Genomic DNA, 27,645 nt, shown 5'->3' with positions numbered 1-27,645 from the left:
CAAAAGAATGACAATCAATACTTACCCCAGCTTTGAAAATCCCAGTGAAGCTCCAAATAAAAATCCCCGAGCTAAAAAATAAAACAAAGATATAAACCCCTGAGTAACAGACTAATTATAGTTTAATTGTCCATTTATAACTTGAGGAAATAAATTTTACAATGGCAACAGATAACCTTTTATTTTAAGTTACTTGCCTGGGAATTGAGCTATAACATTAAATATTTTAAATCAGTGATCTTCAAATTATTGCAATGTTCACACAAACCATGGGAAGGCGCTAGTAGAACCAAAATCAACTGTTTAGCATGAACATCAAATGTGCTAAAGGTAGTCAAGAAAGCATACGGAATGCTTGCCTTCTTTGGACAAATCATTGAATACAAAAACCGGCAAGCCATGCTACAGTTGTATCTAACCTTGGTACGGCCGCACTTAATAGTGCATACAATTCTGGTCACTACACTGCCATGAGGATGTGGGGGCTTTGGAGAGGGTGCAGAGGAAGTTTACCAGGATGTTGCCTGGTCTAGAGGGTATTAGCTATGAGGAGAGGCTGAACAGACTCGGACTGTCTTCATTAGAACGAAGGAGGTTGAGGGGTGATCTGATAGAGGTGTACAAGATTATATGGGGCATGGATAGAGTGGATGCCACGCACTCGTTCCCTGGCTGGAGGGGCCAGTCACCAGGGGGGATAGGTTTAAGGTCCGTGGGACAAAGTTTAGAGAGTGTGGTGCAGGTCTTTTGACACACAGGATGCCTGGAACGCGTTTCCAGGTGAGGTTGTGGAAGCAGATATATTAACGGCGTTCAAAGGGCATCTCGCCAAATACATGGATAGGATGGGTATAGAGGGTTACAACATGAGGAAGTGCTGAGGGTTTTCGCCATGGGTGGTATTATGACCGGTACAGGCTTGGAGGGCCGAAGGGCCTGTTCCTGTGTTGTATTGCTCTTTGGTCTAAATAGTGGGGAGGATATAGATTGACTGGTGGAACGAGCAGACAAGTGGCCAAAAGAAATTCAGCAAAGAAAACGGGGGCAATATATTGCCTTCTTCCTAACAAAAAGCAAGTTAAGGGCAGCATGGTGGCACAGTGGATAGCACTGCTGTCTCACTGCGCCGAGGTCACCGAGGTCCCCGGTTCGATCCTGGCTCTGGGTCACTATCCATGTGGAGTTTGTACATTCTCCCAGTGTTTGCATGGGTTTCGCCCCCACAACCCAAAAGATGTGCAGCATAGGTGGATTGGCCACACTAAATTGCCCCTCAATTGGAAAAAATGAATTGGGTACTCTTTTAAAAAAAAAAAAAAAAAATTTTGAAACAAAAGGCAAATTAAATGGTACATTTTAATTTAGTTACAAGAACAGATTCTGGAGAGTAATTGCACACATAACATTGGAGGTGGCTGGACAGGTTAACAAAGTAATCCTGGGCTTTTTAAACAGAGGCAGGGAGTAGAAAAACAGGAAGTTATGATGAATCTACGCAAGACTCTTGTTCATCGCAAATGGGGTGCTCTGCCCAATTCTGGGCATTACATTTTAGGATGTGAAAGCCACGGAGAGGATAAAACAGGAATACACTAGAGTGATTCCAAAGATGAGAGATTTCAGTAAAAAGCAATGATTGAAGCAGAGCTTCTCCTCAGAACAAAGACAAGTGGAGAGTTGATAGTGTTGCTTAAAATCGTGAACTGTTTAATACAGTAAATAAAAGAAATGCCATTTCCAGTGTCTGAAGAGTCGAAACCAGATTTATGAGAGGAAGAGAAATTGTTAAAAGCAGCAAGTGGATAGTGATGTACCCTCTGTAAACCTGAGGTCATCTGAAATTCTACTGCTATCTTCATTTGCGGAAATACCATTTGCATATCTTATTGCTTATCTACATCGGCTCCTGGTCAAGCAGCATAGAATCATAGAGTCCCTACAGTGCAGGAGGAGACCATTCAGCTCATTGAGTCTGCACCGACCCTCTGAAAGAGCATCCTATTTAGGCCCAAGCCCGCGCCCTCTCCTCATAACCCCAACTAACCTTTTGGACACAAAGGGACAATTTAACATGGCCAATCCACCTAACTTTGGACTGTGGGAGGAAACCGGAGCAACCAGCCAAATCGCACGCAGACATAGGAAGAATGTGCAAACTCTACACAGTCATCTGAGGCCGGAATCGAACCTGGGTCTCTGGCACTATGAGGCAGCAGTGCTAACCACTGTGCCAAAATGCCTCTATGGAAGACTTCTGGATGATATTGGTAAGAATATGCCAACAAATGTCATAGATCCGGCGATAAAGGGTGCTGGTGGATTCAGCGGGATTCGATCCACCTTTTCAAAAGGGTGGCCTGATCCCCTTGAGGTCTCTTGACCCAGTGCTCTCTGAGGCGGTGAAAATGATAATTGCCGACATCATCTGTGTTATTGATCCAAGGCTCGATGTGCAAACTCAAAACCTATGTGCTCATGAGGAAGAGTTGTAGAATATTAATAAAAGACTTGATAATACAGAAGAGAGAACCCTGAACATGTTGCTTCCTCGGCAGCTCAAATTCATTTCTTGGAAAACCAGCTACGTGGTATGCCAGAATTCCTGAAAGATCTGGAGAACAGAATTGGAGAAAGAATATCTGAATCATCGGTTTGCCTGAGGAATAGCGTGTAAGGCTCCTATTAAGTTCTTTGAGAACTGGCTACCAAGCTTTAAGCTAGATGCAAAGGCATCTTCAAATCATGTTTCAAATCAGGCAGGGCGCAGAGTACCCTGCCATTAAAGCCAAGGGACAATCTTCGTTCCAGGCCTATAATTATTCATTTTCACAATTTGTTTTTAAAGTTACAGAAATGAAGGTTTATTGGGCAAATAAAAGTAAAAGCCGCAATGCAGCATACAGCACATCCAGCCGGGTCTACCAATCCCAATCTGGGTCGGCTTTCGAGCTCTAGATTTACGAACCCCGGCTGCTAGGCCTCCGCCGCTCAACAGGGGAGATCAATTGGGTCAACTTGGTGGGACTTGTAAGGATTATTATACTTATAATTTCCAACCCACTAATGGATTCTGCTCAGCAGAGTTTTTTTTATAAAAAGTATTTTAATTGGTTTTACATTTATTTATATTAACATTTGCCAAGGCTATGACACAATAATAAAGAGGCATCTCCCTTCTGCCTCCCTGCTTGCCCTGTGGTTTGTTTACTGTCCGGACGCAAAGGTTAGGGCACCTACACACACACAACCCTCTGGCACGCAACTCTCCAATCGCCGAAAATGACTTCCAGCTAGTCGGACCGGTACTCCCCTCAGCCCCCCTCTCTGTCTCGGCACTCCAACCATAAAGTATTCACTCATTCCTGTATTTATCTTTTAACTAGAGAATGCCCCGAAATGCTGCAAGATCCACATAAGGCTATCTATTGATACCTCCAGATCCCTCACACAAGTCATCGGCATACAGCGAGTGACAAGTGATCCACCCCACCTCTAGCTATTCCTCCCCATGTACTCGTGGACCTCAGGGCCATGGCTAGTGGCTCTATTGCTGGTGCAAACAGCGGACGGGACTTTGGACATTGCTGCCTGGTACACCGGCAGAGGTTAAAGGAGGTGGAGGTCCTTTTGTTTGTACAAAGACTGGCAAATGCAGCCGTATATAACAGCAACACCCACGCTACAAAACCCAGGCCCAAATCCCAAATTTTTCTAATACCGCAAAGAGACCACTCTACCCGGTCAAATGCCTTCTCTACATCAAGCGAGATTATGATCAACAGAACCCGACCCTCCCCAGAGCAAGCACCACATTCAACTGTCGTCTCACGTTCGCCATCAACGTCCGTTCATTAGTGAAACCCGCTGGTCATTACTCACCACCTCCAGCAGACAAGGTTCCTGTCTTAACGCCAACACCTTAGCTAATTGCTTTGCGTCCACATTTAATAGAGAAATCGGCCGATACGGCCCACAGTCTAAGGGGTCCTTGTCTTTTCTCAAAGAGTAGGGAAATTGAAGCCTGCCTCAATGTCTGTGGTAAAGCACCTCTCTCCAAGGAGTCCCTCAGCATCCTTAACAATTGAGGTCTATGGATTTTTAATAGAATTCCACCAGGAACCCATGGGTCCCGGTGCCTTCCCCGACTGCATCAATTTCAGCACCTGCTTGATCTCATCCAACTCCAGCGGAGCTTCATGGTCCTCTCGTAACTCCTCTTACACTCTGGGAAAGTTCAACTCACCCAGGAATTCCACCATATCTTTCCCATCCCATAGAGGTTCCAACCTGCGTAAATTTTGGTAAATACTTAATTTACCTTCTCCTGATCCGATACCAGCCCCCATCCCGTGCCCCAATCTGGCAATCTCTCCCTCTCAGCCTCCTGTTTCCCCAGTTGATATGCCAGGAGCCGACTTGCTTCCTCCCCATATTTGTGAATTGCCCCTTTAGCTCGACTCAACTGTCTTAGCGCACCACCTATAGCGATCAGATTGAACTGTGTTTGTAGCTTTCTCCTCTCCGCTAATAGTTCTGTGGATGGGCTGTCTGCATACTTACAATCTACCTCTGTAATAATAATCTAATAATCTTTATTAGTGTCACAAGTAGGTTTACATTAACACTGCAATGACTTACTGTGAAAATCCGCTAGTCGCCACACTACGGAGCCTGTTCGGGTACACTCAGAATGTCCAATTCATCCAACAAGCACGTCTTTCAGGACTTGTGGGAAGAAGCTGGAGCACCATTAGGAAACCCACAAGACACGATGAGAACTTGCAGATTCCGCACAGGCAGTGACTCAAGCCAGGAATCGAACCCGGGTCTCTAATGCTGTGAAGCAACAGTGCTACCCACTGTGCTATGGTTTACTAATTTTTCCCGCTCCCTCCTTGCCTCCAGCTCTACTTAGGCCTGGAAAGATTTTGGGCAGGATTCTACGGTGCGCCAGCCACGGGTTTCATCTATTCCTTAACCACCACCTTAATTCTGCCCCAAGATCGTTTCCCCCCTCCCCGATTCTCTTTCCCACCCATAATAAACAAAGGGCTTAAACTAAGGAAAGAAGCCCCCATCCCCTGCCGTCTCAGTAATTCCCAAGTCTGTTAAAAAAAAATAATCTTAAAAAAACAGAACAGAGGAGAAAATAACTCCATTCAAACAACTCCACCATTAACCCAATTCAACTCAGCAACAGTAAAATATTAACATCCACAACCGACCAACCGCATCTCTCAAGCTGTGTCCAGACTACGATCTCTGATAAAGTCCTCAACATGCTTGGGAGTTTCGAAATAGAAATCTTTTGAGTTAAAAGAGACCCTTGCTTTGCTGGGTACAAGGGTGGCACGGTGACGCAGTGGTTAGCACTGCTGCCTCATGGCGCCAAGAACATTGGTTCGATCCTGGACCCAGGTCACTGTCTGTGTGGAGTTTGCACGTTCTCCCAGTGTCTGCGTAGGTCTCACCCCCACAACCCAAATATGTGCAAGGTAGGTGGATTGGCCACACTAAATTGCCCCTTAATTGGGAAAAAAAATAATTGGGTACTCTAAATTTTTATTTTTTTTAAAAAAAGCTTTGCTGAGTACACACCAAATTGCACTCCTCAATTGAACAGGACGGTCTTCACCTTATTGAAGGCTATCCGTCATTTTGCCAATTCCGTGCCAATGTCCTAGTAAATCATTACCATGCTGCCGTCCCATTTGATGTTTTGGGGTTTCTTGGCCCATCCCAGGACCCGTTCCTTTTTCTGGAAACTATGAAACCGATTAATCACTGCTCGAGGTGGCTCATTTAGTCGTGGTTTCTGCCTCAAGGCCCTGTGTGCCCTGTCGAGTTCCGGCGCAGCAAATACCTCATCGCCGCTCATCAACTGGGAAAACTTTGCAACAAAGTATTCAGTCGGCCTTCAGCCCTCACTCCCTCTGATAGACCCACCAGCCTTAAGGGTCAGGCGCCTGGACCTATTTTCCAAATCATCCAACTTCTCCTTGAGGCCCTTACTTCTATCTCTGACGATCGCCATTTCAGCCTCCATGGATACAAGTTTGTCTTTGTTTTGGGATACGGGCTCCTCCACTCTTTTCAATTTCTCGGTCTGCGCGCCTACCACTTTAGTTACGTTGTTCAGTTGCTCTCTGACTGGGCCCAAAGCTTCCTCTCCCGTGATTTTAAAATTAGCCTTCAAGTTCTGGCCATGTATCTGGAAGGGTTCATCCATTTCTCCACCAAACTTTATTAAAATTCTCTGACTACCACCCCTGCCATCATGTCGCGGGCGTCCTTTTTCAGACTTGACATCTGTAGTTTCACCCCACTGTCCCTCTTCGATGTAATTTCAACTCTCTCTCCCATCCACAGCAGTCCAGACTTTCCACCCGGTCTAATCAACCATGGATTTAACACTTGGAGAGATGGGGGCATTTGTAAGCTGGGTACAAGGGTGGCACGGGAGACTTGTTCAGAGATGCTTCCTCATCATCCTCTGAGCAGCTGTGAGAAAAATATTACATTCCAAAACACTTTTTTTTTTTTTTTTAAGTGTTTACAACTTAAGAGACTTTATCCTTAATAAGACAACTTTGTGTCTTGACCCCTCAATTTTCCCAGTGAAAGAATCCTGAATCGGTGCAGCCTAAATAATAAATTAACAAGTTCTATGATACGTTAAATTCTAAAACCAGCATTAGCATGTTGAGTGCCTTGCAGTCTTGGGAAATGGACTTAGCAATTAATATTAATGAGGAACATGGGGTGCTATATGGGATTGTCGCTAAAACTTTGGTTTGCAATAAAATGAAGGAGACCCAGTTCAGGCTCCTGCATCGTTTGCATATAACTCCGAGTCTTAGACGCAGATTTGATCCTGCTCTTCTCCGAGGTACCTAAAGTGTCTGGTAGTCGAGAATGATTACATACATTGTTGATGGACCTGTTAAGATTCAATCCTACTGGCCCAGTCTAGTCAGGGAGCTGGAAAGGCTTTTTGACAGAGACTTTAGTATAATCCTGTGTCCCTGATTTTATGTCTCCAGATGAGAATGACCGATTCTAATGAAAAAAGGATATACAATGTACAGACCTTCGCAGCTTTAAAAAACCCTATTAGTGCAAATATCCTTCAATCAAAAAAATCGCATAGATTAATTATGGAATTCATCCTATGGAATTCCTGACCTCTTGTGACCCACACCAAATCTGACATATTTCATAAGTATGGGACCCTTATCTTAAATTCATAGGCTCCACCGTGGCTGATTTACGCCTGTTGCGATTTTCGCAAGCTATTTCATCTTATTTTGTTAGTCCTGGTATGGCAATACATAAAGTCATGCATCCTGAACTGTTCTGCTTTTCGGGTGCAGTGTGGCTGTTCAATCATATCCAAATTCTGGAAATGGATAAAGAACTGCGTAAAATGATAGTAACTGGTAGGATGGAAAACAGTGAAGAACATTTCTCCTTAACTAAAGACGTGAGACAGGGGCAGCACAGTGGCACAATGGTTAGCACTGCTGCCTCACAGCGCTAGGAACTCAGGTTCAATTCCAACCTGAGGTGACTGTGGAGTTTGCACTTTCTCTCAGCGTCTGCATGGGTTTCCTCTAGGTGCTCCGGTTTCCTCCAAGAGTCCAAAGATGTGCAGTTTAGGTGAATTTGTCATTCTTAATTGCCCCTTAATATCCAAAAGATTAGTTGGGGTTACTGGGATAGGATGGGGGCATGGACTACATAGGTAGCATACTCTTTTCAAGGGTCGGTGCAGACTCGATGGACCAAATGGCCTCCTTCTGCACTGTCGGGGTTCTATGACAGGCTGTAAACATATGTTGATAGGTCAGCTATTAGGAACCACAGCTTTAAATGATCCAGTAAAGTGTTTGGGGATTCTCAGAAGACTGAGGCAAACTACTTTTTAAAAAACTGGATGTGAAACTGGGAGATGCAAGCTGGGAGTAACTTTGGACTGGTTCCTGTGAAGACAGCAATTCTGCAGAGAGTAGATGTAAAGTACAAAGGTGGTGTGGGGTAAAGGCACAAGGGTGGTGTGCAGTAAAGGCACAAGGGTGGTGTGGGGAAAAGGCACAAGGGTGGTGTGGGGAAAAGGCACAAGGGTGGTGTGGGGTAAAAGCGCAAGGGTGGTGTGGGGTAAAAGCGCAAGGGTGATGCGGGATTATCAGTCCTGTTAGGAAAATAAAGAATATCAGTTGACTACCAAGTAATGCTTCAATATTAATTTTAAACTTATTTGGTACAGTAAAAGTCAATAAACTTAAATGAATTGTACAACAAAGGTTTCAAGTCATAAATAAAAGCAAATGACTGCGGATGCTGGAATCTGAAACCAAAAGAGAAAATACTGGGAAATTTCAGCAGGTCTGGCAGCATCTGTAAGGAGAGAAAAGAGCTAATGTTTCTAGTCCAGATGACCCTTTGTCAAAGCTATAAGGAATATAAAGTGGGAGATATTTATACTGTGGGGTGAGGGAATGAAAGATGAGTCATAGTCACAGAAACCAAGAGAAAAGAGTGCTAATGGCAGTCTCCAGAGAGAATAAAAGGTGTGAAAGGCCAAACAGCAGAGAAACTAAAATCAGAGGGTAAACTGTGACAGATGTCGATGTGGGGGGGAGGGAGGGGACATGGGTGGGAGAGAGGTAAAATGAGAAAAGGGGGGGAGGGGAAGGGGGAAGCAATGGGGAGAAAAGGTAAGACAAGGGGGAGGATAAGATAGGAGGAAAAGAGTGGGAAAGTGTGGGGGATATAATATATATAATACATAAAACAAAATAAATAAACAGTAAAGGACAGTTAAAATGAAATGGAATAAAAACAAAGGGGTTGAGATGGGGTAGAGCTAATCATCTGAAGTTGTTGAATTCGATGTTGAGACCGGAAGGCTGTAGCGCCTAACTGGAAGATGAGGTGCTATTCCTCTATTTTGCGTTGAACCTCACTGGAACACTGCAGCAGGCCAAGGACAGACATGAGGGCATGGGAGCAGGGTCTTGTGTTAACATGGCAAGCAACGGGAAGATCAAGGTCCTGAATGCATACAGACCAAAGGTGCTCAGCAAAGCAATCACAGTCTACTTTTGGTCTCTCCGATATGGAGGAGACCACTTTGGGAACAACAAACGCAATAGACCAAACTGAAAGAGGTGAAAATGAAACGCTGCTTCACCTGGAATGAATGTTTTGGGCCTGGGATATTAATCACTGGGAAGGTGCCCTGGGTGATGGGAGAGGTGTTGGGAATGGTGGAGGAATGAAGTCGGTCACTGGGAATTAAATCATTGGCTCTTACCAGAATTATAAATCTAGTTACAAAGTCACATTTCAAGAACACCTCCTCTATGTGGCAATGTTAGACTTTAATCTTATTTTCAGAGGAATATTGTGTTCTGCACACTAATTTGACCATTTTAATATCTTAAAGCAAACCATGTTATTTTAAAAGTAATTGCAAAAGGTGGTTGAAATGGAAAAGGTAAAGGAAAGGTGAAATTGCATATTTGTTAAGAGTTTGGTTTACACAACGAGCCCAGTGGTAGTGGCCACGCTGAGAACGTGGACCCAGTTGAGACCAGCACTTCGGGATAACCAAAATGTCCCCCATGGCCCCCATCTGCAGCATTCACAGATTCCCTCCAGCCATGCTAGATACCACCTTCAAAAGATGGAGGCAGGATGGGGGCACACGGACGGTCGGGGAGTTCTACGTAGGGCGCAGACTTTCGACACTGGGCGAACGGACGAGGAACTGGAAACTAGCAAAAGGACAGGAATTGAGAAACCTCCAAATAAAATAATTCCTCTGGAAAGAGACAGTAGGGTACCTCGGGGCCCAGAAAACACACTACTAGAGGACCTGATAGGCACAAGCAGCGAGAAGGGGGTGGGGGGGGGGCTATGTGGGACAATATACGGACAGCCACTGGACAGAGCTCGAACACCACTTGACGAGACCAGACAAAAAAGGGAGGACAAACTGGGGACAGAGGTAGGGTGGGGACTCTGGAGTGAAGCATTGAGCAGGGCAAACTCCACCTCCTCCTGCGCAAGACTAAGCCTAATGCAGCTCACACCTCCTTCTGCGCAAGGCTAAGCCTAATGCAGCTCAAAGTGGTTCACAGAGCGCACCTGACCAGAAGCCAAATGAGCAGGTTCTTCACGGAGGTGGAAGACAAATGTGAGTGGTACCAGAGGGGCCTGGCCAACCACACCCACATATTTTGGACTTCCCCGGTTCTGGACAGCCTTCTCCGAGGCAATGTCCAAGGCTGTGGGAGTGAGTGTGAAGCCATGCCCAATAGTGGCAATCTTCGGGGTATCAGACCAGCCAGAGTTACACATGGGGAAGGGGGCCAACGCCCTCACTTTCGCTTCCCTTATCGCACGCCGGAGAATCCAAAGCTGCAGATTGGCTCGTTGACCTCCCGGAATTTCTCCACCTGGAGAAGATTAATTATGCCATCCGAGGGTCAGAGGAAGGCTTCCTGGACACTTGGGGGCATTTCATCGGCCTGTTCCAAAACCTCTTCGAGGCCAGCAACGAGAAGTAAGCTAGGAAAAAAAAGATAGATGAGGAACCAAAGGACTGCTGGGGCGGGGGGTGGGGTATATTATTTACTGCAGAATAATGCAAGAGCAGGCTAGGATGACGCCCATCATCTTTTCTCCTTTACTCGGTGAGAAAAGTACCTCTGCTTGGTCTTCCCCAAGACAGCAGCACTGAGCTCTGGTGTTCAATGTGGAATCAAGGACAATCACCCAAGCCAACAGTTATGACTCAATATAATCTCAAAGGTTTTACCATATTTCAAGCAATGTTATTTACCAAAAAATATGGATGAGCAAAGTTAACTGATCCCTCAGTTCAATAATTATTATTCAACAAAAATATTTTGGCTTAAAGCTCAAAATTTAAAGCTTACCTCTTTCAGAGCTTTTAGTAATCGAGGTCGTTTTTCTTCTACATTTTCTCTTGATTGCTGCTTAAGTTTTCGCAATAAAGCTGTGACTGAGCACAAAAGGAATTGCACCAATTTGATTACTCAAATTTAAACTTTTCAAAAGCTTTCTGTTCAGTTCCCTCTGCTGTAATTTTGTAATATTGCAGTAAAGAGAATTGACAGTACCCACCATTTTACACCAGGCTTGTCCAACCTTTTCACATGGGGTAGGGAGGCCGTTTCAATTTTTATCTATCTTCAGGGGTCAATTTGCAAATTTCAGAAAGATAATAGGCGTGATTCTCCCAAAACATTTCTAAGTTAATTTGTGGGGGGTTTTCAGGGAGTTTTATGCCGGCTGTGCCGGCAAGTTCCCTACCGCTATTTATGATCCTTCGTCAATTTTCTGGGTCCTGGGGAGTTTCTAACTTATTTAGCCCACACTCATTTTTTTTAACCACTGGGGAGCTGAACTCAGATCAGGCTGTCATTTTGAAAGCGTGCCCCGATCTCCAAGTGAGCTTGTGGATCCCCCACACGCCCCTCACACACATGGACACTACCCCATAACCCTCAAATGAGGACACCCCGTTATGGACTCTGAGGGCCCCTCTTTTCAGACCCCCCCCCAAGCCCCCTGACAGCACCACCTTTTGGGAAACCATCCATCACCACCACCCCCTCCAACCTCCCAGAGGTTCCTACTCATCTGCCCTGCACATCCCAACTCTTCAACACCCCCCCCCCCCCCCCCCCGCCACCTTTTTTCATGGCATTACCCGTCTTGGGCCCGATCCTAGGGCTGCCTTGCATTGCCACCCGACACCCCCCTCCCTCCCTCCCTCCCTCCCAGATGCCGAGCCGCCTGGCCCACATTTGTGTGGACCAACACTGTTTGGAGCCTGGTTGCAGCCCCCCTGGGGAGGCCAAAGAATCGAGGGAGGCCGGTGGATATCGGGCAGGTAGGTCGTAAGTAGGTAAACGACCCACTTCCCGGAAGGTCATTTGGTCCCACCCATTTTGGACGGAGTTCCAACTCCAACTTCTTGCGGGACTTGGGTGAATCCTGCAAGGTGCGGAGGCTGTCGGGAGGGCTGCTGGAGGGCTCTCCTAGGATTCTCCGGCCGCACTGTGGTCTCACTCACCGCATGTGGCAAGAGAATCACGGCCAATATTTGGCACAGCATTAATCAGGATTTTGTTTTAAAAAGCTGAGGTGTAAAAGAACAACCTGCTGAGCAAAAAGCCAAGTCAAAGCAATAAATATGTTTTAATAAAATTGAGTAATAAATAAAGTTGATCATTTGAAAATGAAATGAAAAATGAAAATCGCTTATTGTCACGACGGCTTCAATGAAGTTACTGTGAAAAGCCCCTAGTCGCCACATTCCCACGCCTGTTTGGGGAGGCTGTTACGGGAATCAAACCATGCTGCTGGCCTGCTTGGTCTGCTTTCAAAGCCAGCAATTAAGCCCTGTGCTAAACAGCCCCATCTCATTTGAGTGAGTGTCACACACACAAAAACAAACCCCACACACACACACAAAAAAACCACACACACACACAAAGCCACACACACACACAAAGCCACACACACACACACAAAGCCACACACACACACAAAGCCACACACACACACACAAAGCCACACACACACACAAAGCCACACACACACAAAGCCACACACACACACAAACACAAAGCCACACACACACATACACACACAAACACACACAAAACCACACACACACACACAAAACCACACACACACACAAAACCACACACACACACAAAACCACACACACACAAAACCACACACACACACAAAACCACACACACACACAAAACCACACACACACACAAAACCACACACACACACACAGACACAAAACCACACACACACACACACAAAACCACACACACACACACAAAACCACACACACACACACAAAACCACACACACACACACAAAACCACACACACACACACAAAACCACACACACACAAACAAAACCATACACACACAAAACTACACACCAACTTGATTTACACAATCCCCACTTCTCATACAACCACCTATAATCACTGTTTGCCATCCTCCAGGTCCCAATTACAACGGTGTCATCATTTAAACCATGTTACAGAATTATTATTCCAATCAGCTAAAGCAGCTATTACTATTTCACCTAAGATTAATTCCTTTAAGCTACCATCAGTTACTGATGGCCTTTAGTTGCTCTTAAGGTAGTGAAACTGAAAATTGTTGCGCCTGTGGTACCAGATCAAAATCCCTCACCTAATTGTTTGTGAATTGTGGACTTTTTGGTAAGCTGTGCAGTAGCCTACTTTAAAGTGACTACAAACTTTCCCAAAGAATAGCTGGACTGAATATTCCTTTGATTCCTCACAAACTTGCATCTAAAGTGCCAAGTTGCTATACAAGTGGTAACTTGTTTATCAAATAAACTGGTATAATTGCTTCTTCATACTGAATATAGAACTCAGCATAAGTATTCTGGTTCGCCCAGCAGCTAAACTCAACCCCCTTTAGGCAACTGCAACTGTTTGCCACCAATCCATTTTTCAAGAGTAGAGCAGTGAGAAATGAAAGATAATTGCCTCAGTAGGAGACTGATTTACTCAGTGCACTATATATGTCAGTGGCATTAGTTGGAGAATGACAGAAATTGCATAATTACACTGGCTACCTCAGAAAGTAGGCAAAATTGAGTTGACATCAACATATCCACTATATATAGATGGTGGGGAGAGATCAATAGATTCTCTCCAAAAGAGAGAATTTTCAGCAGACAGACTGCATCAAAGCTGTCCCAAAATTATACTGGGAGCAGTGGACAAGATACATAATAACGCAATTTGGTTTACTCCAAATTGTAATTAAACAAAAATTAGATTGCCTTACTCATTTGGCGGTCTCCATAGCTGATGGCTTCTGCCAGCGGGCTCCATCCCTGAGCATTTTTCACCTTTACTACAGCGTTGTGAGCTAGAAGTAAATGGGCACACTCTGCAATCAGAAAATGCATAAAGTACAGTGAGTTGAGCCAAATTACTATGATGCACAGTTAAGTTTGGATAACCAGCTCCAACTTCACTTCAAGGGCAAGAATTTAACAGTTGTCTTGTTATATTCAGTTAATCTAAAATGAATCACCGGCAAGTGGATTTTACTCATCTGAGCTTGTTTAAATGATTAATAAATACTTCATCTTTACTTAGCAATTTTGAAGTGTGTATGGTGAAAGCTAGAAAAATGCAGCAGTTAAAGGAAAATTAGAAAATTAGTATTCAAACTGAGAATTTCAATCAAATGTTTAGTTAGTAAAGGCAGTACAAAACTGCCATAAAGGTGAGATAAGACTCAGATTCAAAACTCCAAGTTTAAAAAAAATTTAGAGTACCCAATTAATTTTTTCAATTAAGGAGCAATTTAGTGTAGCCAATCCACCTACTCTGCACATCTTTGGGTTGTAGAGGCAAAATCCACACAAACACAGGGAGAATGTGCAAATTCTATTTGGACAGTGACCCAGAGCCGGGATTGAACCTGGGATCTCAGCGCATGAGGCAGCAGTGCTAACCACTGCGCACCATGCTGCCCTCAAAACTCCAAGTTAACTTTCAGCTGGGGTGGGAACAATCATAATTGCCCCAAACGCTCATTCCCCATCGCCTCCTAAATTCTTTGAAGATGCTTGAAGGAAGAGAAAAGGAAGAAATATACTTTTTTTTTAAAATGCAAGACTAAGTGCAAGGCAAAGTAAAAATGTTGGAATAGCAACTGAATTTCTTGACATTTTTGTTAACATTCCAAAAGAGCTCCCATGGCATGACTTACAGCAAGTCTGATTATTAAAGAAAAACGTTAATAAGATTTCAAATCACACATTGCTCTATTCTACGAGTAAAACGGAGCCATGTCGAAATGTGCCTCTTCCTTTCAAAAGATACAGCCTAATGATCAGGTAAACAGAGCAAATTAAATTGCTATTGAATGAAGAAAGATTTCAAGCTCCAGCATGGAATCACAGCCGTCTGTATTTTCTCTGTATACTTTCAAGTATGAGATCGGAGGACCGAATGATTAAAAACTACACAAACCACAACACTGAAGTAAAAAAGGACATGAAATCAAAAGTTGGTGATGTTAAATTTTGCTTTTAGTCTCAGTACAATTGCAATTTTTTTTCACTCCGTATTATCCTCCCTGATGTTTAAACAATCACTCCTACTAACACACAAAAGGCAGGGAATTTCAGACAAGATCTAATATTCTCCACTACTGAACAGACTACGATCACCGGGACATAATCACTTACCAAATCACTGGGCAGTTCATTGAAAAATACTCAAAGTAGTGGACCAGCTTTATTGGATATATTTTCGCAAGCAAACCATTCTCTAAAGCCACAATCGAGAACTTAGCTATGAAACCTCCTTAACCAGTACCTTATTTTAAAAACTCAAATTTCCAAATAAACATCTTAGTTTTTGAAAGCACTTATTTGGAATGCTGTAATGGTAACTAGGAAATAAAAGATTTGGGTTATTTATAATATAGTATATTATTCAATAATATACAATATTTAAATATAACAATGAAAAATTTGCACTTTTAAGTGTCTTTCCAGTCGGCAGAGATCCCAAAGTACTTTATAACCAATGAAGTGCTGTCGATATGGAATCACTCTTATTTATTCAGATTAAATTTGCACAAAGCATAATGTCACAAATGAAGGTGATAATCAGTTAATCTGTTTTACTGGTGTTGGTTTAGAATGAAGAATTGGCTTGGACAAAGAACTTCTCTGCACTTACGGTAATATCACAATATCGCATACACCCAAAAAGACGGAACCTTGGTCTAAAATCCTATCTTGAGACTTCCGGTTGCGCCTATGTAGAGCTACGTCGCACGTTCGGCAGCTCCCGCTAGCAAAGGACATTTGAGCTCTTTTTAGGGCCCGCAACGGCGCTTGTTCGACGTTTCCCGGTGTGGGAAGGGGACAGCAACATTCCCCTGTTAGTGTATGGATTGGACCAGGAGCGAGGCGATTAAAAAAGCAGCATTGCAGCAAAGAAAGGTGTGAGGGAGGAGGACCAAGATGGCGGCGGGCGGAGACCAGGCAGCGTGGACACAGTGGTTGCAGGAGCAGCAGGAGCTGCTCCAGCGCTGTTTTAAGGAGCTAAAAGCAGAGCTGCTGGAGCCAATGAAGGCCTCACTCGATAAGCTGCTGGAGACCCAGATGGCCCAAGGAGCGGCGATCCAGGAGGTCCGGCAAAAGGTCTCGGAGAACGAGGACGAGATCTTAGGCCTGGCGGTGAAGGCGCACAAGGCGCTCCACAAGAAATGGCAGGCGAGGTTCGAGGAGATGGAGAACCGGTTGAGGCGGAGGAACCTGAGGATTCTGGACCTCCCGGAGGGGCTGGAGGGATCAGACATGGGGGCCTATGTGGTCACCAGGTTGAATACCTTGATGGGAACGGGGGCCTTCCAGGGGCCCTTGGAGTTGGAGGGGGCCCACCGAGTGCTGGCGAGGAAGCCCAAGCCCAGTGAGCCGCTGCAGGCGGTGCTGGTGCGGTTCCACCGGTTTGCTGATCGAGAGTGTGTATTAAGGTGGGCCAAGGAGGAGCGGAGCAGCAGGTGGGAGAACGCGGAGGTCCGGATCTACCAGGATTGGAGCGCGGAGATGGCAAAGAAGAGGGCCGGTTGCAATCGTGCGACGGCAGTGCTGCACAGGAGAGGGGTGAAGTTCGGCATGCTACAGCCGGCGCGTCTATGGGTCACCTACAAGGATCAACACCATTATTTTGAGTCCCCGGAGGAGGCCTGGGCCTTTGTTCAGGCCGTAAAACTGGACTCGGACTAAGGGTCAGGGACGAGGGGGTCACAGTGGTGGGATGGTTGGGGATTGTGGTGTTGTGTTCCATGGGGGGGGTTCTTTCTTTGTTTTTTGGGGGTTGATAGGGCATTGTTTTGATTAGGCCCGCCAGATGGGTTCGTGAAGGGGGGGGGGGGGTGGGTAAACAGTCTAGGGGGTTGATGGTTGGCAGGGGCTACTGGGGACTCGCGGGGGAGGGGGTTGGCCTGAGATGGGGATAGTGAGACTGGGCCCGAAAAGGGACCTGCACCAGAGGAGGCGGGGCCGGGCGAGGGGAAAGCGCGGGCTTTTTCCCGCACTAAGGGTTGAAGGGGGCGGGGCCGGAGCTGGCGGGCTTTTTCTCGCGCTGGGAGCGGAATGGGAAGCACGAGTGCCAGCTTGTGGGCAAGGGAGGGGAAGGGAAGCATTACACTGGGGCGGGGGGGGGGGGGGGGGGGGGGGGGGGGGGGGGGGTGGCGATGGTGTGGGCGGGAGTGGCCGGGGTCAGCAGTAGTCAGCTGACTCACGGGAGTACAATGGGGGGAGCAACGCAGCTAGGGGGGGGACCTAGCTAGGAAGGGAGGCTGCCCCCCTCCCCCCCAGAGTTGCTGCTGGAATGGCCAAGGGGGGGCTGGAGATGGTAGAGGAGCTCGGGGCGGGGTCTGCCGCTGTGGAGAACGGGTCGTGCGGGGGCGCGCGCACGTGGCTGGCGAGTAGCCCCCTGATCCAGCTAATAACCTGGAATGTAAGGGGACTGAATGGGCCGGTCAAGCGTGTTAACATGTACTAGATGCTGTGGTATGAAGAGGCAAGAATTCAGCTCCTTTTTCACCAACACACCTTTAATGGTTCAAACTCACTCTGCACAGAACTCTACAGATCATCACAAGCTCCAGAGTCCACCTGAAGCCCCTTTACATATCAGTGTCAATCATTGAACACTTAACATAAATGAGACAACTAATTGCAACGTCTCTTAACCCATTACTTAACAGTCTCCCCTTCCTTGGAGAAAAAAAACAATTAGGTAAAAACAAAATTTCAAGAAACTAAAATTTCAAGAAACTAAAACACACACCTGATTCCGCCCCCTTTTTTTTTTTTTAAGTAGAAGAAAAAAAAACATTCACAGAAACAGGCGCCCTTCATTCACGATATCTAAAAGTTTCCGTGAACTAGCCCCTCTTTTCGTGAAACAGTCTGACAGTTGATAGCTACTGTCAACCCATTTAATTTTTATTATTTCCCGTGTCCAACATCTGCTTTAAACTTGCGATGTCTATCCGTAACCTCTTTTTGTAGAGTGCATATTTTCCCACAGAGATTTATTGTCAATGTGACAGTCAATAGGTATATTACCTAAATCCTCTAATCCCAAAATTTCTGTCAATATCTGTTTTATATAAAAGGCCATATCCACCACTTCCACTAAGCTTAATGTCTAAGCAGCCAAAGTGCTTTTGACTACTCTCCTTATTTTCTTTGTTTCCCACACAAGAGGGCAACATTTACCATTGTTCCCCAAAAGAAAAATTATAAAACCTCCTGCGCTTGAAACTCCATCACATAAATTTGCATAGGACGCATCACTATAAACTATGAGTTTCAAATGCTGGGGGTCCATGTAACATTATGAGGGTCCACACAAAAAAAATACCGAATTGGGGGTCCACGGTGATATTTTAGTGGTCCATAGAGCAATTCTACTTCAGAACAATTGTTATTACTGAGAATCAAGTAGAAGAAAAAAATGTTTGTTTTCATGATGAATATTCACCTTTCTCTCTCTCTCTCTCTCTCTCTCTCTCTCTCTCGCACTGACAAAGGTCAAAGAGAGATTATAATCTATCTAATTTACCTTGAGGGCTGAAGGGGCTCAGAACCAAAAAGGTGCATTTGCTGTGTTTATTTTTGTGGTACTGTATTCTGAGAAAAAAAAATCCAAACCGGTTGAATGCAAATGGGTTTATTGTGCTTTAATGACAGTTGTTGTTGAAGATTGCCTGGGCTATTGTCCCCTAAGAACAGCCCGGAGGACCTTTAATGACAGAAGCAGCTTATTAAATACCCACGGTTGACCTGACGCTTATGCCACGTTTCTCCTTGACAAGTTTAATGAATAATTTAACACAGTAATCACTAGAAACTGTGTATATTTGATATGAATTGGTTATTTTTAGAGTAATTTAATTCAATTTAGTCAGTAAAAAGACTTTTTCATTACTTTTCATATTAGAATAAGTTTGGCAACATACGAAAATACCGCTAATCCGTTTCCAACCCTCACGGTAAGGTAGATGGACTTTAGGATTAGTTTACCACGCATAAAAGAAGCTTTTTTTTCTGTGGAATGGCTATGGGGGTCCACAAAAAAAAATTAAGAGGAAAAGGGGTCCATGGGTTAAAAAAGGTTGAGAACCCCTGCTCTAGATGCATCATTTAATCCATATACACATTTGTTCAACTTCCACAGTACCCCTTCTGTGTTAGCTGCTTCTTTAGGAGGACGGAGAAAAATGTCTCTCTGGAGCTGATGCCCCTGCAAAAAGGCAGCTTTTATATCTATAGATTTGCAGTCCCATGCCTTTGTGACTAATAGAGCCAAGAAGATCTTTAAAATAACCTTTCCTGCTGTAGGTCAATCTACCCTTAAGTCCTGAACGTCTAAGTTTTCTTCAAATCCCCTTGCCACAAGCCTGGCCTTTGCCTTATAAGTTCCATCTGGAAGAACCTTTTCTGTACAAATCCATCTGTGGGATAGAGCTTTTTGTCCCCTATCCGGTACTTCCGTGTATACCCCAAATTCACTCCAACTATGCAATTCTTGCTGTTTAGCATCTTTGATAACTTTTTCATCTAATTTATTTGAAGCCACCAAAACTCACGTGCATGTGGGCTTCTACTTCTATTAGTAGGTTCTAACTGGGTTTCTGTCTTCATAATTTCCTTGTCTCGGTCTTCTTTTATAATCTTGAGGCCTGTTCGTAGCCATACGATTTTTCCATCCTGTTAGTAGTGTATCTTCCATATTCTGCCTTATAGCAGGCTGACCTATTTGGGTCATCAGAGCCATTGGAATTGAATGTTTCCCCCCAAAAAAATTTTAAGGTGCTGTCATCTGTTCGAATAAGGTATCATTATCCGTAAACTGAACTCCTGTCAAAACCAGGAGCCTATCCATGTTGCTCACTCTAGCACAGTCAAGTAATTTAAAGGCCAACACAGACTGTGGAAATTCCAGCCTGTGTTTCTGCAGCTTTTTATATAGTCTGCCAAATTCCATTATATAGTCTTCCATAGATAAATCCCCCATTTTCCGGAACTTATCAAAATCCGACCATACTTCATACGCACTTAACAAGTCATCTTTCTTATAAATCTTGTCCATATAAAGTAATAAAGTCACCAGACCTTCTTCTGAATCTAACTCTTCCAACTCCAGCTCAGAAAGCACTTTGTTTCGGATTTTACTGCCATATGGTAAAGAAAGAGCCAATGCCATACCTTGTTTTCTCTTTCCTAAAGCAGTCACCTTAGTCCACATAACTACTGCACTTCTCCATTGGTCGTATGATTCCCTTTCAGAAAATAGGGGAGGATAATCATAACCAGCCATCTTTGTCCTGGGTTCAGCCATGTTTCCCTTTTCTTTTTCACTCCTTGGTTTCATCTGGCAAAATTGTATCTTTCAAGCCTTCACATTTACACAGCAACCATCCTCTGCTACCATTGATAACATGCACTAGATGCTGTGGTATGAAGAGGCAAGAGTTCAGCTCCTTTTTCACCAACACACCTTTAATGGTTCAAACTCACTCTGCACAGAACTCTACAGATCATCACAAGCTCCAGAGTCCACCTGAAGCCCCTTTACATATCAGTGTCAATCATTGAACACTTAACATAAATGAGACAATCATTGAACACTTAACATAAATGAGACAACTAATTGCAATGTCTCTTAACCCATTACTTAACAAAGCGGGCCCGGGTGTTCGCGCACCTGAAAAGGCTGAAGGCGGATGTGGCCATACTCCAGGAGACGCACCCGAGGGTGGCGGATCAGGTAAGGTTAAGAAAGGGGTGGGTAGGGCAGGTGTTTCATTCGGGTTTGGATGCAAAAAACCGGGGGGGGGGGATCTTGGTGGGGAAGAGAGTGTCGTTTGAGGTGTCGAGCATTGTGGCGGACAATGGCGGTAGGTATGTGATGGTAAGTGGCAGGCTGCAGGGGGAGCGGGTGGTGCTGGCCAATGTATACGCCCAAAATTGGGACGATGCGGGGTTCATGCGACGTATGTTGGGCCGGATTCTGGATCTTCAGACCGGAGGCCTAATAATGGGGGGGGGGGGATTTCAACATGGTGCTGGACCCGGCACTTGATCGCTCCAGGTCCAGGACGGACAGGAGGCCGGCGGCGGCCAAGGTGCTGAGGGGGTTTATGGACCAGATTTTGTGGGGTGGGGGGGGGGGGGGGGGGGGGGGGGGTGGGGTGCCATGGATGTTTACGAGGCCGGGGGCCAGGGAATTTTCATTCTTCTCCCATGTCCACAAGGCCTACTCCCGGATTGACTTTTTTGTTATGAGCAGGGCGCTGATTCCGAGGGTGGAGGACACGGAATATTCGGCGATTGCCATTTCTGATCACGCTCCGCATTGGGTGGACCTCGAGCTGGGGAAGGAGAGAGACCAACGTCCGCTGTGGCTTTTAGAGGTGGGGCTGCTAGCGGACGAGGAGGTGAGTGGGCGGGTCCAGAGGTGTATTGAGAGGTACCTGGAGACTAATGATAATGGGGAGGTGCAGGTAGGGGTGTTTCTTCCATTTCATACATTTACAATGAAGATTTTGACAAGCTTGCAGAAGATGGCAATATACTAGAGAAACATTTATTCAAAACACAAAAATCAGTAAGTCTATTGTACACAACATTGAGCCTGGTATGCTATTAAAAAGTGAAGTCTGCACTGAAGGTTTTGATCTTGGAATATAGTGCCAAGCGGTTATCCAGTAACCATAACAAGGAGTAAAGAGATTTTGGGAGGCGAAGTTCTAGGCAGTAAATACAATTACATAAACACCATTGACACATGGAGGAAGTCATATGGAATAGAAATATGGACATAAATCAGTGGGTTTCAAGGACCGGTTTTACACCAAATATTTTGCAATTCTACATAAAAACTCTCAGAAGCATGGCCAATAATAATTGCAGGCAGATCCACTGCTCATTCCTTCAGTTATTTACAAGTTATATGGGTTGAAAGCAAAACAGAAATCAATAATGAAGTCCATTCTACAAGGGCAAAGGTAAGGTGGCCTTTTTAATGCTATCAAAGGAACTATTTCCGTCAGTAACACCAATTTCAGAAACTGGTATAAAACAGGTGACAAGAGTATTCCAACTGGTCATTATTATTTTTGAAGACTCCCCACTCCCCACAAGAGTGGGGAGTGGGGAAAGAGAGGGAGATGTGGAATTTCTACAGTATTGTGTCACAAAATGGTAGGATTCTATTAAAAGGAATGTTTTTTTGCACAAGTAAAAATCAAACTTCCATGTATTTTGTAAAAACCATGTCTGGGCGGTAACTAAGTGAAATGAAGGGAAAAAAAAGAATAGGGAGCAGGGTGTTCTTTGCAATTAATGCATTTAGTAGTCAGAGCATTGAAGAAGCAAGGGAGAGAGAGGGAAAGAGGGAGAGAGAGAGAGAGGGGTGAGGGGGAGAGGGTGGGAGAGAGAGGGGTGATGTGTTGGGCAAGCTGGGTCTACGTGGACTGCGTTTGATGCAGTAGAGAGAGACAGGCTTCCAACACTTGAAGAAATGCAACACGATTTTATTGAACAAATAACTATAATACATGCTTGACTGTAGGTTGACACTATGCTGACTTGACTGGAGACCTGAGGCTAACCTGACCAGACTATCTTACTACCACATAGTGTTTGTTCTAGTTGCTGCTCACAAGCTCCGACTGTCTCAGAGGCTGGATCCTGAGAGTGCGGGAAAACTAGTCCCCTCTGGCTTTATAGTGGTTGTGTCCTGGCTGTGTTGTGTGTGCTCACTGGTCATCCTGTGTGTCATTCACTGCCTGTCTGCACACCATCATATACCTGGATGTATATTATGACAAGGGGGAGAGAGAGAAAGAGAGACAGAGACAGAGGGAGTCACAGACAGACAACCTCCAGAAACTGCTCATTGAGAGTTGAAGTGCTGAAGGAAAAAAAGTTAGTTTCTGTTTTCATCGCCTAATCGAAGACCATTCCCAAGCCCTGGTCAGTTAAGCTGTATGGTTTGGTAGTCACTGGCTATATTTCACCAATAGCTTTTGATTGTTGTTTGGGAAATGATGGGGGGGGGGGGTTCTCAGTAGAGTTTAGGATTACGAGGGAAATAGATGCTTTTGGTTTCCCGTCGTTGAGGGATTAGTGCCTACTGATAATGTGCCAAAGTACAAGATTATTCTTTGTAGTGTTTCATTATCTTTCTTCTACTTTAATACTTTTATTGTTGTTTAATGAAAGAGAGGCTGGAGTTCTCACTGTTTCCATCAATGTTTCTCACTAATATCCAAAAAAACAATGTGGTGATATGCATCACTGTAAATACACAAGAGGTTAATGTAAATACACGTAGACTAGCTAGACACTAGAGGGAGCACCAGCGACATGACACACAGACATCCAACTAATAGGCCAGTAAGATAGGACACGACCAATGGGCATTCACGATACACAGAGGTGACACTACCACAGGAGGGCATTATACCAACCCATATAAAAGGACACAGCACACATGATCTTCCTCTTTCCAGTTGAGACACTCAGTGAGTACACAGGGTTGTTTTGAAACACATCATACCCACCACCTGGATTGTCGCAGACTGGTTCGTCAGTCTAAGTAGCTATAAGCAGGATTAACAGGAGTGTCGAATCCAAGTAGGAGAATTGTTAACAGTTTAAATAAATGTGTTAAAGCTATCTCCAAGTCTGAACCTTCCTTTGTCAGAGTGCACATCAAGGAAGCAGCTTATGCTACGTGAAGAGCATAACAAAACAAATAATACACCACACAAAACCAGTGTTTTAAATTGGAACACACTCATATCAGTGGGGATTTCATCAAAATTGGTAATTTCAGATTTAATGCCAGCTTGTGTGTAAAACAATCACACCCAATTTTTCAACAAATTATTACAGGAAATACAATGCTGAAAATTACAAAAAGTAGTTGCCTTCAGATGCAAGTTAAAGATCCAAACAAAACTGGAATTTTCAGGCCTCTATCCCATTAGCTTGGTCCAAGAAACTTTTATAATTTTCTGATGTTATGGGCCAGGGTTTAGAGAATCCCAAAGTGTATCATGGAGTTCACCTGACCCACAACTTTTATTGGATTGTGGTATGGGGAGCACACGGCTTACTCTGCAGGTATGGTGCAGCAGAAAATGGACTAGTGGCTTTTAAAACAAAACAATGTTTATTCTATGAACTCAAGTTAACCTTTCTCAAACAAACAGTGAACATCTTAGCAACCAGTAAATCAAATACACCCCCCAAAAAATAAAACACTAAGTAACCTGTATGCTGTCCTTTTAACATCCAAAAGACATAAACCTTCAAAGAGGAACACATTAGGGTTTACATTCAAGACTGAAAACATTTATAATTCTTCTGAATTCATCAAATGAACCATAGATAGTCTTTTGATGGTAGAGATCAACAGCAGTGCAGCTCACCTATAACTTCAGATTCAGCTCCCTGAAAAACAGACACACCCAAGCTCTTTCTCAAACTGAAACTAAAAAGAAGTGGAGCTCAGCTCCACCCATACTCAGACATCACTCCAGTAACATGAGCAGCTCCATTTCTTAAAGGTACGTTTCTTAAACACCAATTTCTTAAAGGGTACTCTCACATGACACCTCCCCCACCCCGCCCCCCAAGAAAAATAAATAAACCATCAACTTCAAGATGGTTTCATTTTTCACCTTTTCACCATCCTTTAAGAAATGAACACAGTAAATGTACATTATTGTTTCAAAAGACAACACACGCAAACAAGTATAATAATAGTCCATTTTGTTCTCCTTACTCCAACTGAAATCCTTCTCAATTAACAGTCTCTTTGAACAAGAAGGTCTCTGCACGATCTGTCCATTGCTCTACGCTGCGGCATTTCTCTTTAAAGTCAGATAATTTAGTTCAACCTGATCACAGAGTCCCTTGCAATTCTCCAACACAGGAGCATTGGTTATCACAGTTTTCAGGCAGTCAAATGCCTGTTGAAAGTCTGCTGTCCATTAAAATTTTCGACGTTTCTTAAGCAAGTCCATCAATGGAGCAATCACGCTACAAAACATTTGCACAAATGTTCATTCAAATCCACTCATGCCAAGAAATCGCAATATTTCTCTTCGTCTTGAGGGTATCAGAAACTCCAAGGAAAGTGACTTGGGCTTTTCCAAATTCACTTTTGGCTAGGTTTATCACCAAACCCTCCTCCTGAAGTCGATCGAATAACTCTATCACATGTTTTAAATGTTCTGTCCATGTCTGGCTGTAAATTACCAGATCGTCAATGTATACCACACAATTGGGTAATCCTGACGCAACTTTGTTAGTTAACCATTGAAATGTGGCTGGGGCATTTTTCATGCCAAATGGCATAACTTTGAATTGGTATATACCATCTGGAGTCACAAAAGCTGAAATCTCCTTCACTCTTTTGGATAAAGGTACCTGCTAGTAACCTTTAAGTAAATTCAATTTGGAAATAAAAGTTGATTGTCCCACCTTCTCAATGCAATCCTCCAAACGTGGGATAGGATAAGAGTCCGTTCTTGTAACTGCATTAATCTTTCTATGGTCCACACACAACCGTTGGGTACCGTCTGGTTTTGATACCATCACTATGGGTGAGCTCCATTGGCTGCAACCCACTTCAATTATGCCATTTTTCAACATACTATCAATCTCTTTGTCACCCTGTGCCAATTTTAAAGGGTTAAGTCTGTATGGATGTTGTTTGATTGGAACTGCATTTCCCACATCTACATCATGTATAGCCATTTTAGTACTTCCCAATTTATCTCCACAAACTTGCCCATGTGATATCAATAACTCTTTCAGGTCAGTTTGTTTTTCCTCTGGAAGGTAACTCAACAATTTATCCCAATGTTTAAGAACATTCTCATTTTCCAATTTAATTTGAGGTATGTTGAAATCACAGTCATCTGGATTTGGTTCATCACTTTGAGTTAGAATCATTAAAACCTCCTCCTTTTTCTCTCCTTCCCTTTCAAAGTACCTTTTAAGCATATTCACATGACACACTCGGTGAGTGTGGTGTTTGTACCACATAATTCACCTCACTTAATTTCCTTTTAATCTGATACGGTGCACAAAACCTAGCTTTTAAAGGTTCACCTACCACTGGTAACAACACTAAAACTTTATCTCCACTGGCAAAACTACAAACTTTGGATTTCTTGTCCACTACCCGTTTCATCACATTTTGTGCAACTTTTAAATGCTGTCTATCCAATTCACCTGCTCTATTTAATCATTCCCTAAAATTTGATACTTAATCCAATAATGTGATTTCCTTACTCACCCACCAATTTTTCCTTAATCAATTTAAGTGGTCCTCTTACCTCATGACCAAAAATTAGTTCAAAAGGACTAAATTTGGTTGACTCATTAGGTGCATCCCTAATTGCAAACAGTACAAATGGAATTCCTTTATCCCAATCCTCAGAATAATCTTGACAATAAACCCGCAACATTGTCTTTAATGTCTGATGCCACCATTCTAACGCTCCCTGCGATTCTGGATGGTACGCAGTTGATTCAAATTGTTTTATTCCTAAACTATCCATAACTTCTTTGAATAACCTCGAGGTAAAATTTGAACCTTGATCCGATTGTATTGTTGTGGGTAGTCCATATCTAGTTTTAAGTAATTTAAGTAAATCCTCCGCAATCTTTTTAGCTGTAACATTACGTACTCGAATGGCCTCTGGAGACCTAGTAGACACATCCATTATTGTCAAAAGATATTGATTCCACTTTGTGTTTTCGGAAGTGGTCCTACGCAATCGATTAGGACCCTTGTAAAAGGTTCCTCAAATGCTGGAATGGATATTAAAGGCACTAATTTTATCACTGCTTGAGGTTTCTCCATCACTTGACATGTGTGACATGATTGACAAAATTTAACTACATCTTTATGTAGTCCAGGCCAAAAAAAATGTTTCTGGATTTCAGCTCGAGTTTTCTTTATTCCCAAATGACCTCCCACTGGTACCTCATGTGCAACTCGCAACACTTCCCTTCTATACCCTACCAGCAATACTACTTGATGAACTTCTGCCTACTTTTCATCCACCTGCATATGTAAAAGTCTCCATTTTCTCATCAACACATTACTTTTATGGTAATAACACTCTGGTATACACTCAGATTCTTCTTCCGTATATGCTTTCTGATACATGTTTTATTTCTATATCTTTTTGTTGTAACTCCGTCAATTTTCCTGAACTAAAAATATCCTCCACCTGTTCTTGTTCTTTTTCAACCATCCGATCAAAAATCATTTCTGATAATTCCACTTCAACGTCATCTTCACTCTTTGATTTCTCCTCTTGTTTTAACCTGTGACTTTGCGACCTTCTTACTACACAATCTGGAAAGATCCCAGGATATTCGCCCTTCAACACTTCAGATGTCTGATTTTCCACTGTCTTATCAACTACAGTAGGCATCACTCCCACTTGCAATCCAGCTATATCATTACC

General features: G+C 43.8%; 1 protein-coding gene across 1 annotated transcript in view; it reads right to left on the bottom strand.

Moving 5' to 3' along the window:
* Window positions 1–27,645, bottom strand: part of ankrd13c (ankyrin repeat domain 13C) — a 132,313-nt gene that overhangs the window by 52,828 nt on the left and 51,840 nt on the right. Inside the window, exons 3-5 of the mRNA XM_038794398.1 lie at window positions 13,888–13,992; window positions 10,947–11,032; window positions 26–71 (exon numbers count right to left, since the gene is read on the bottom strand). Coding sequence (XP_038650326.1) covers window positions 26–71; window positions 10,947–11,032; window positions 13,888–13,992 — 237 coding nt within the window. The remainder of the gene's footprint in view (window positions 1–25; window positions 72–10,946; window positions 11,033–13,887; window positions 13,993–27,645) is intronic.

The sequence above is a fragment of the Scyliorhinus canicula genome, chromosome 4, assembly GCF_902713615.1.
Source record: "Scyliorhinus canicula chromosome 4, sScyCan1.1, whole genome shotgun sequence".
In the NCBI taxonomy this organism is placed as follows: Eukaryota; Metazoa; Chordata; class Chondrichthyes; order Carcharhiniformes; family Scyliorhinidae; genus Scyliorhinus; species Scyliorhinus canicula.
Note: the sequence above shows the minus strand (reverse complement) of the source record. Positions and strands in the feature narration are given on the sequence as shown.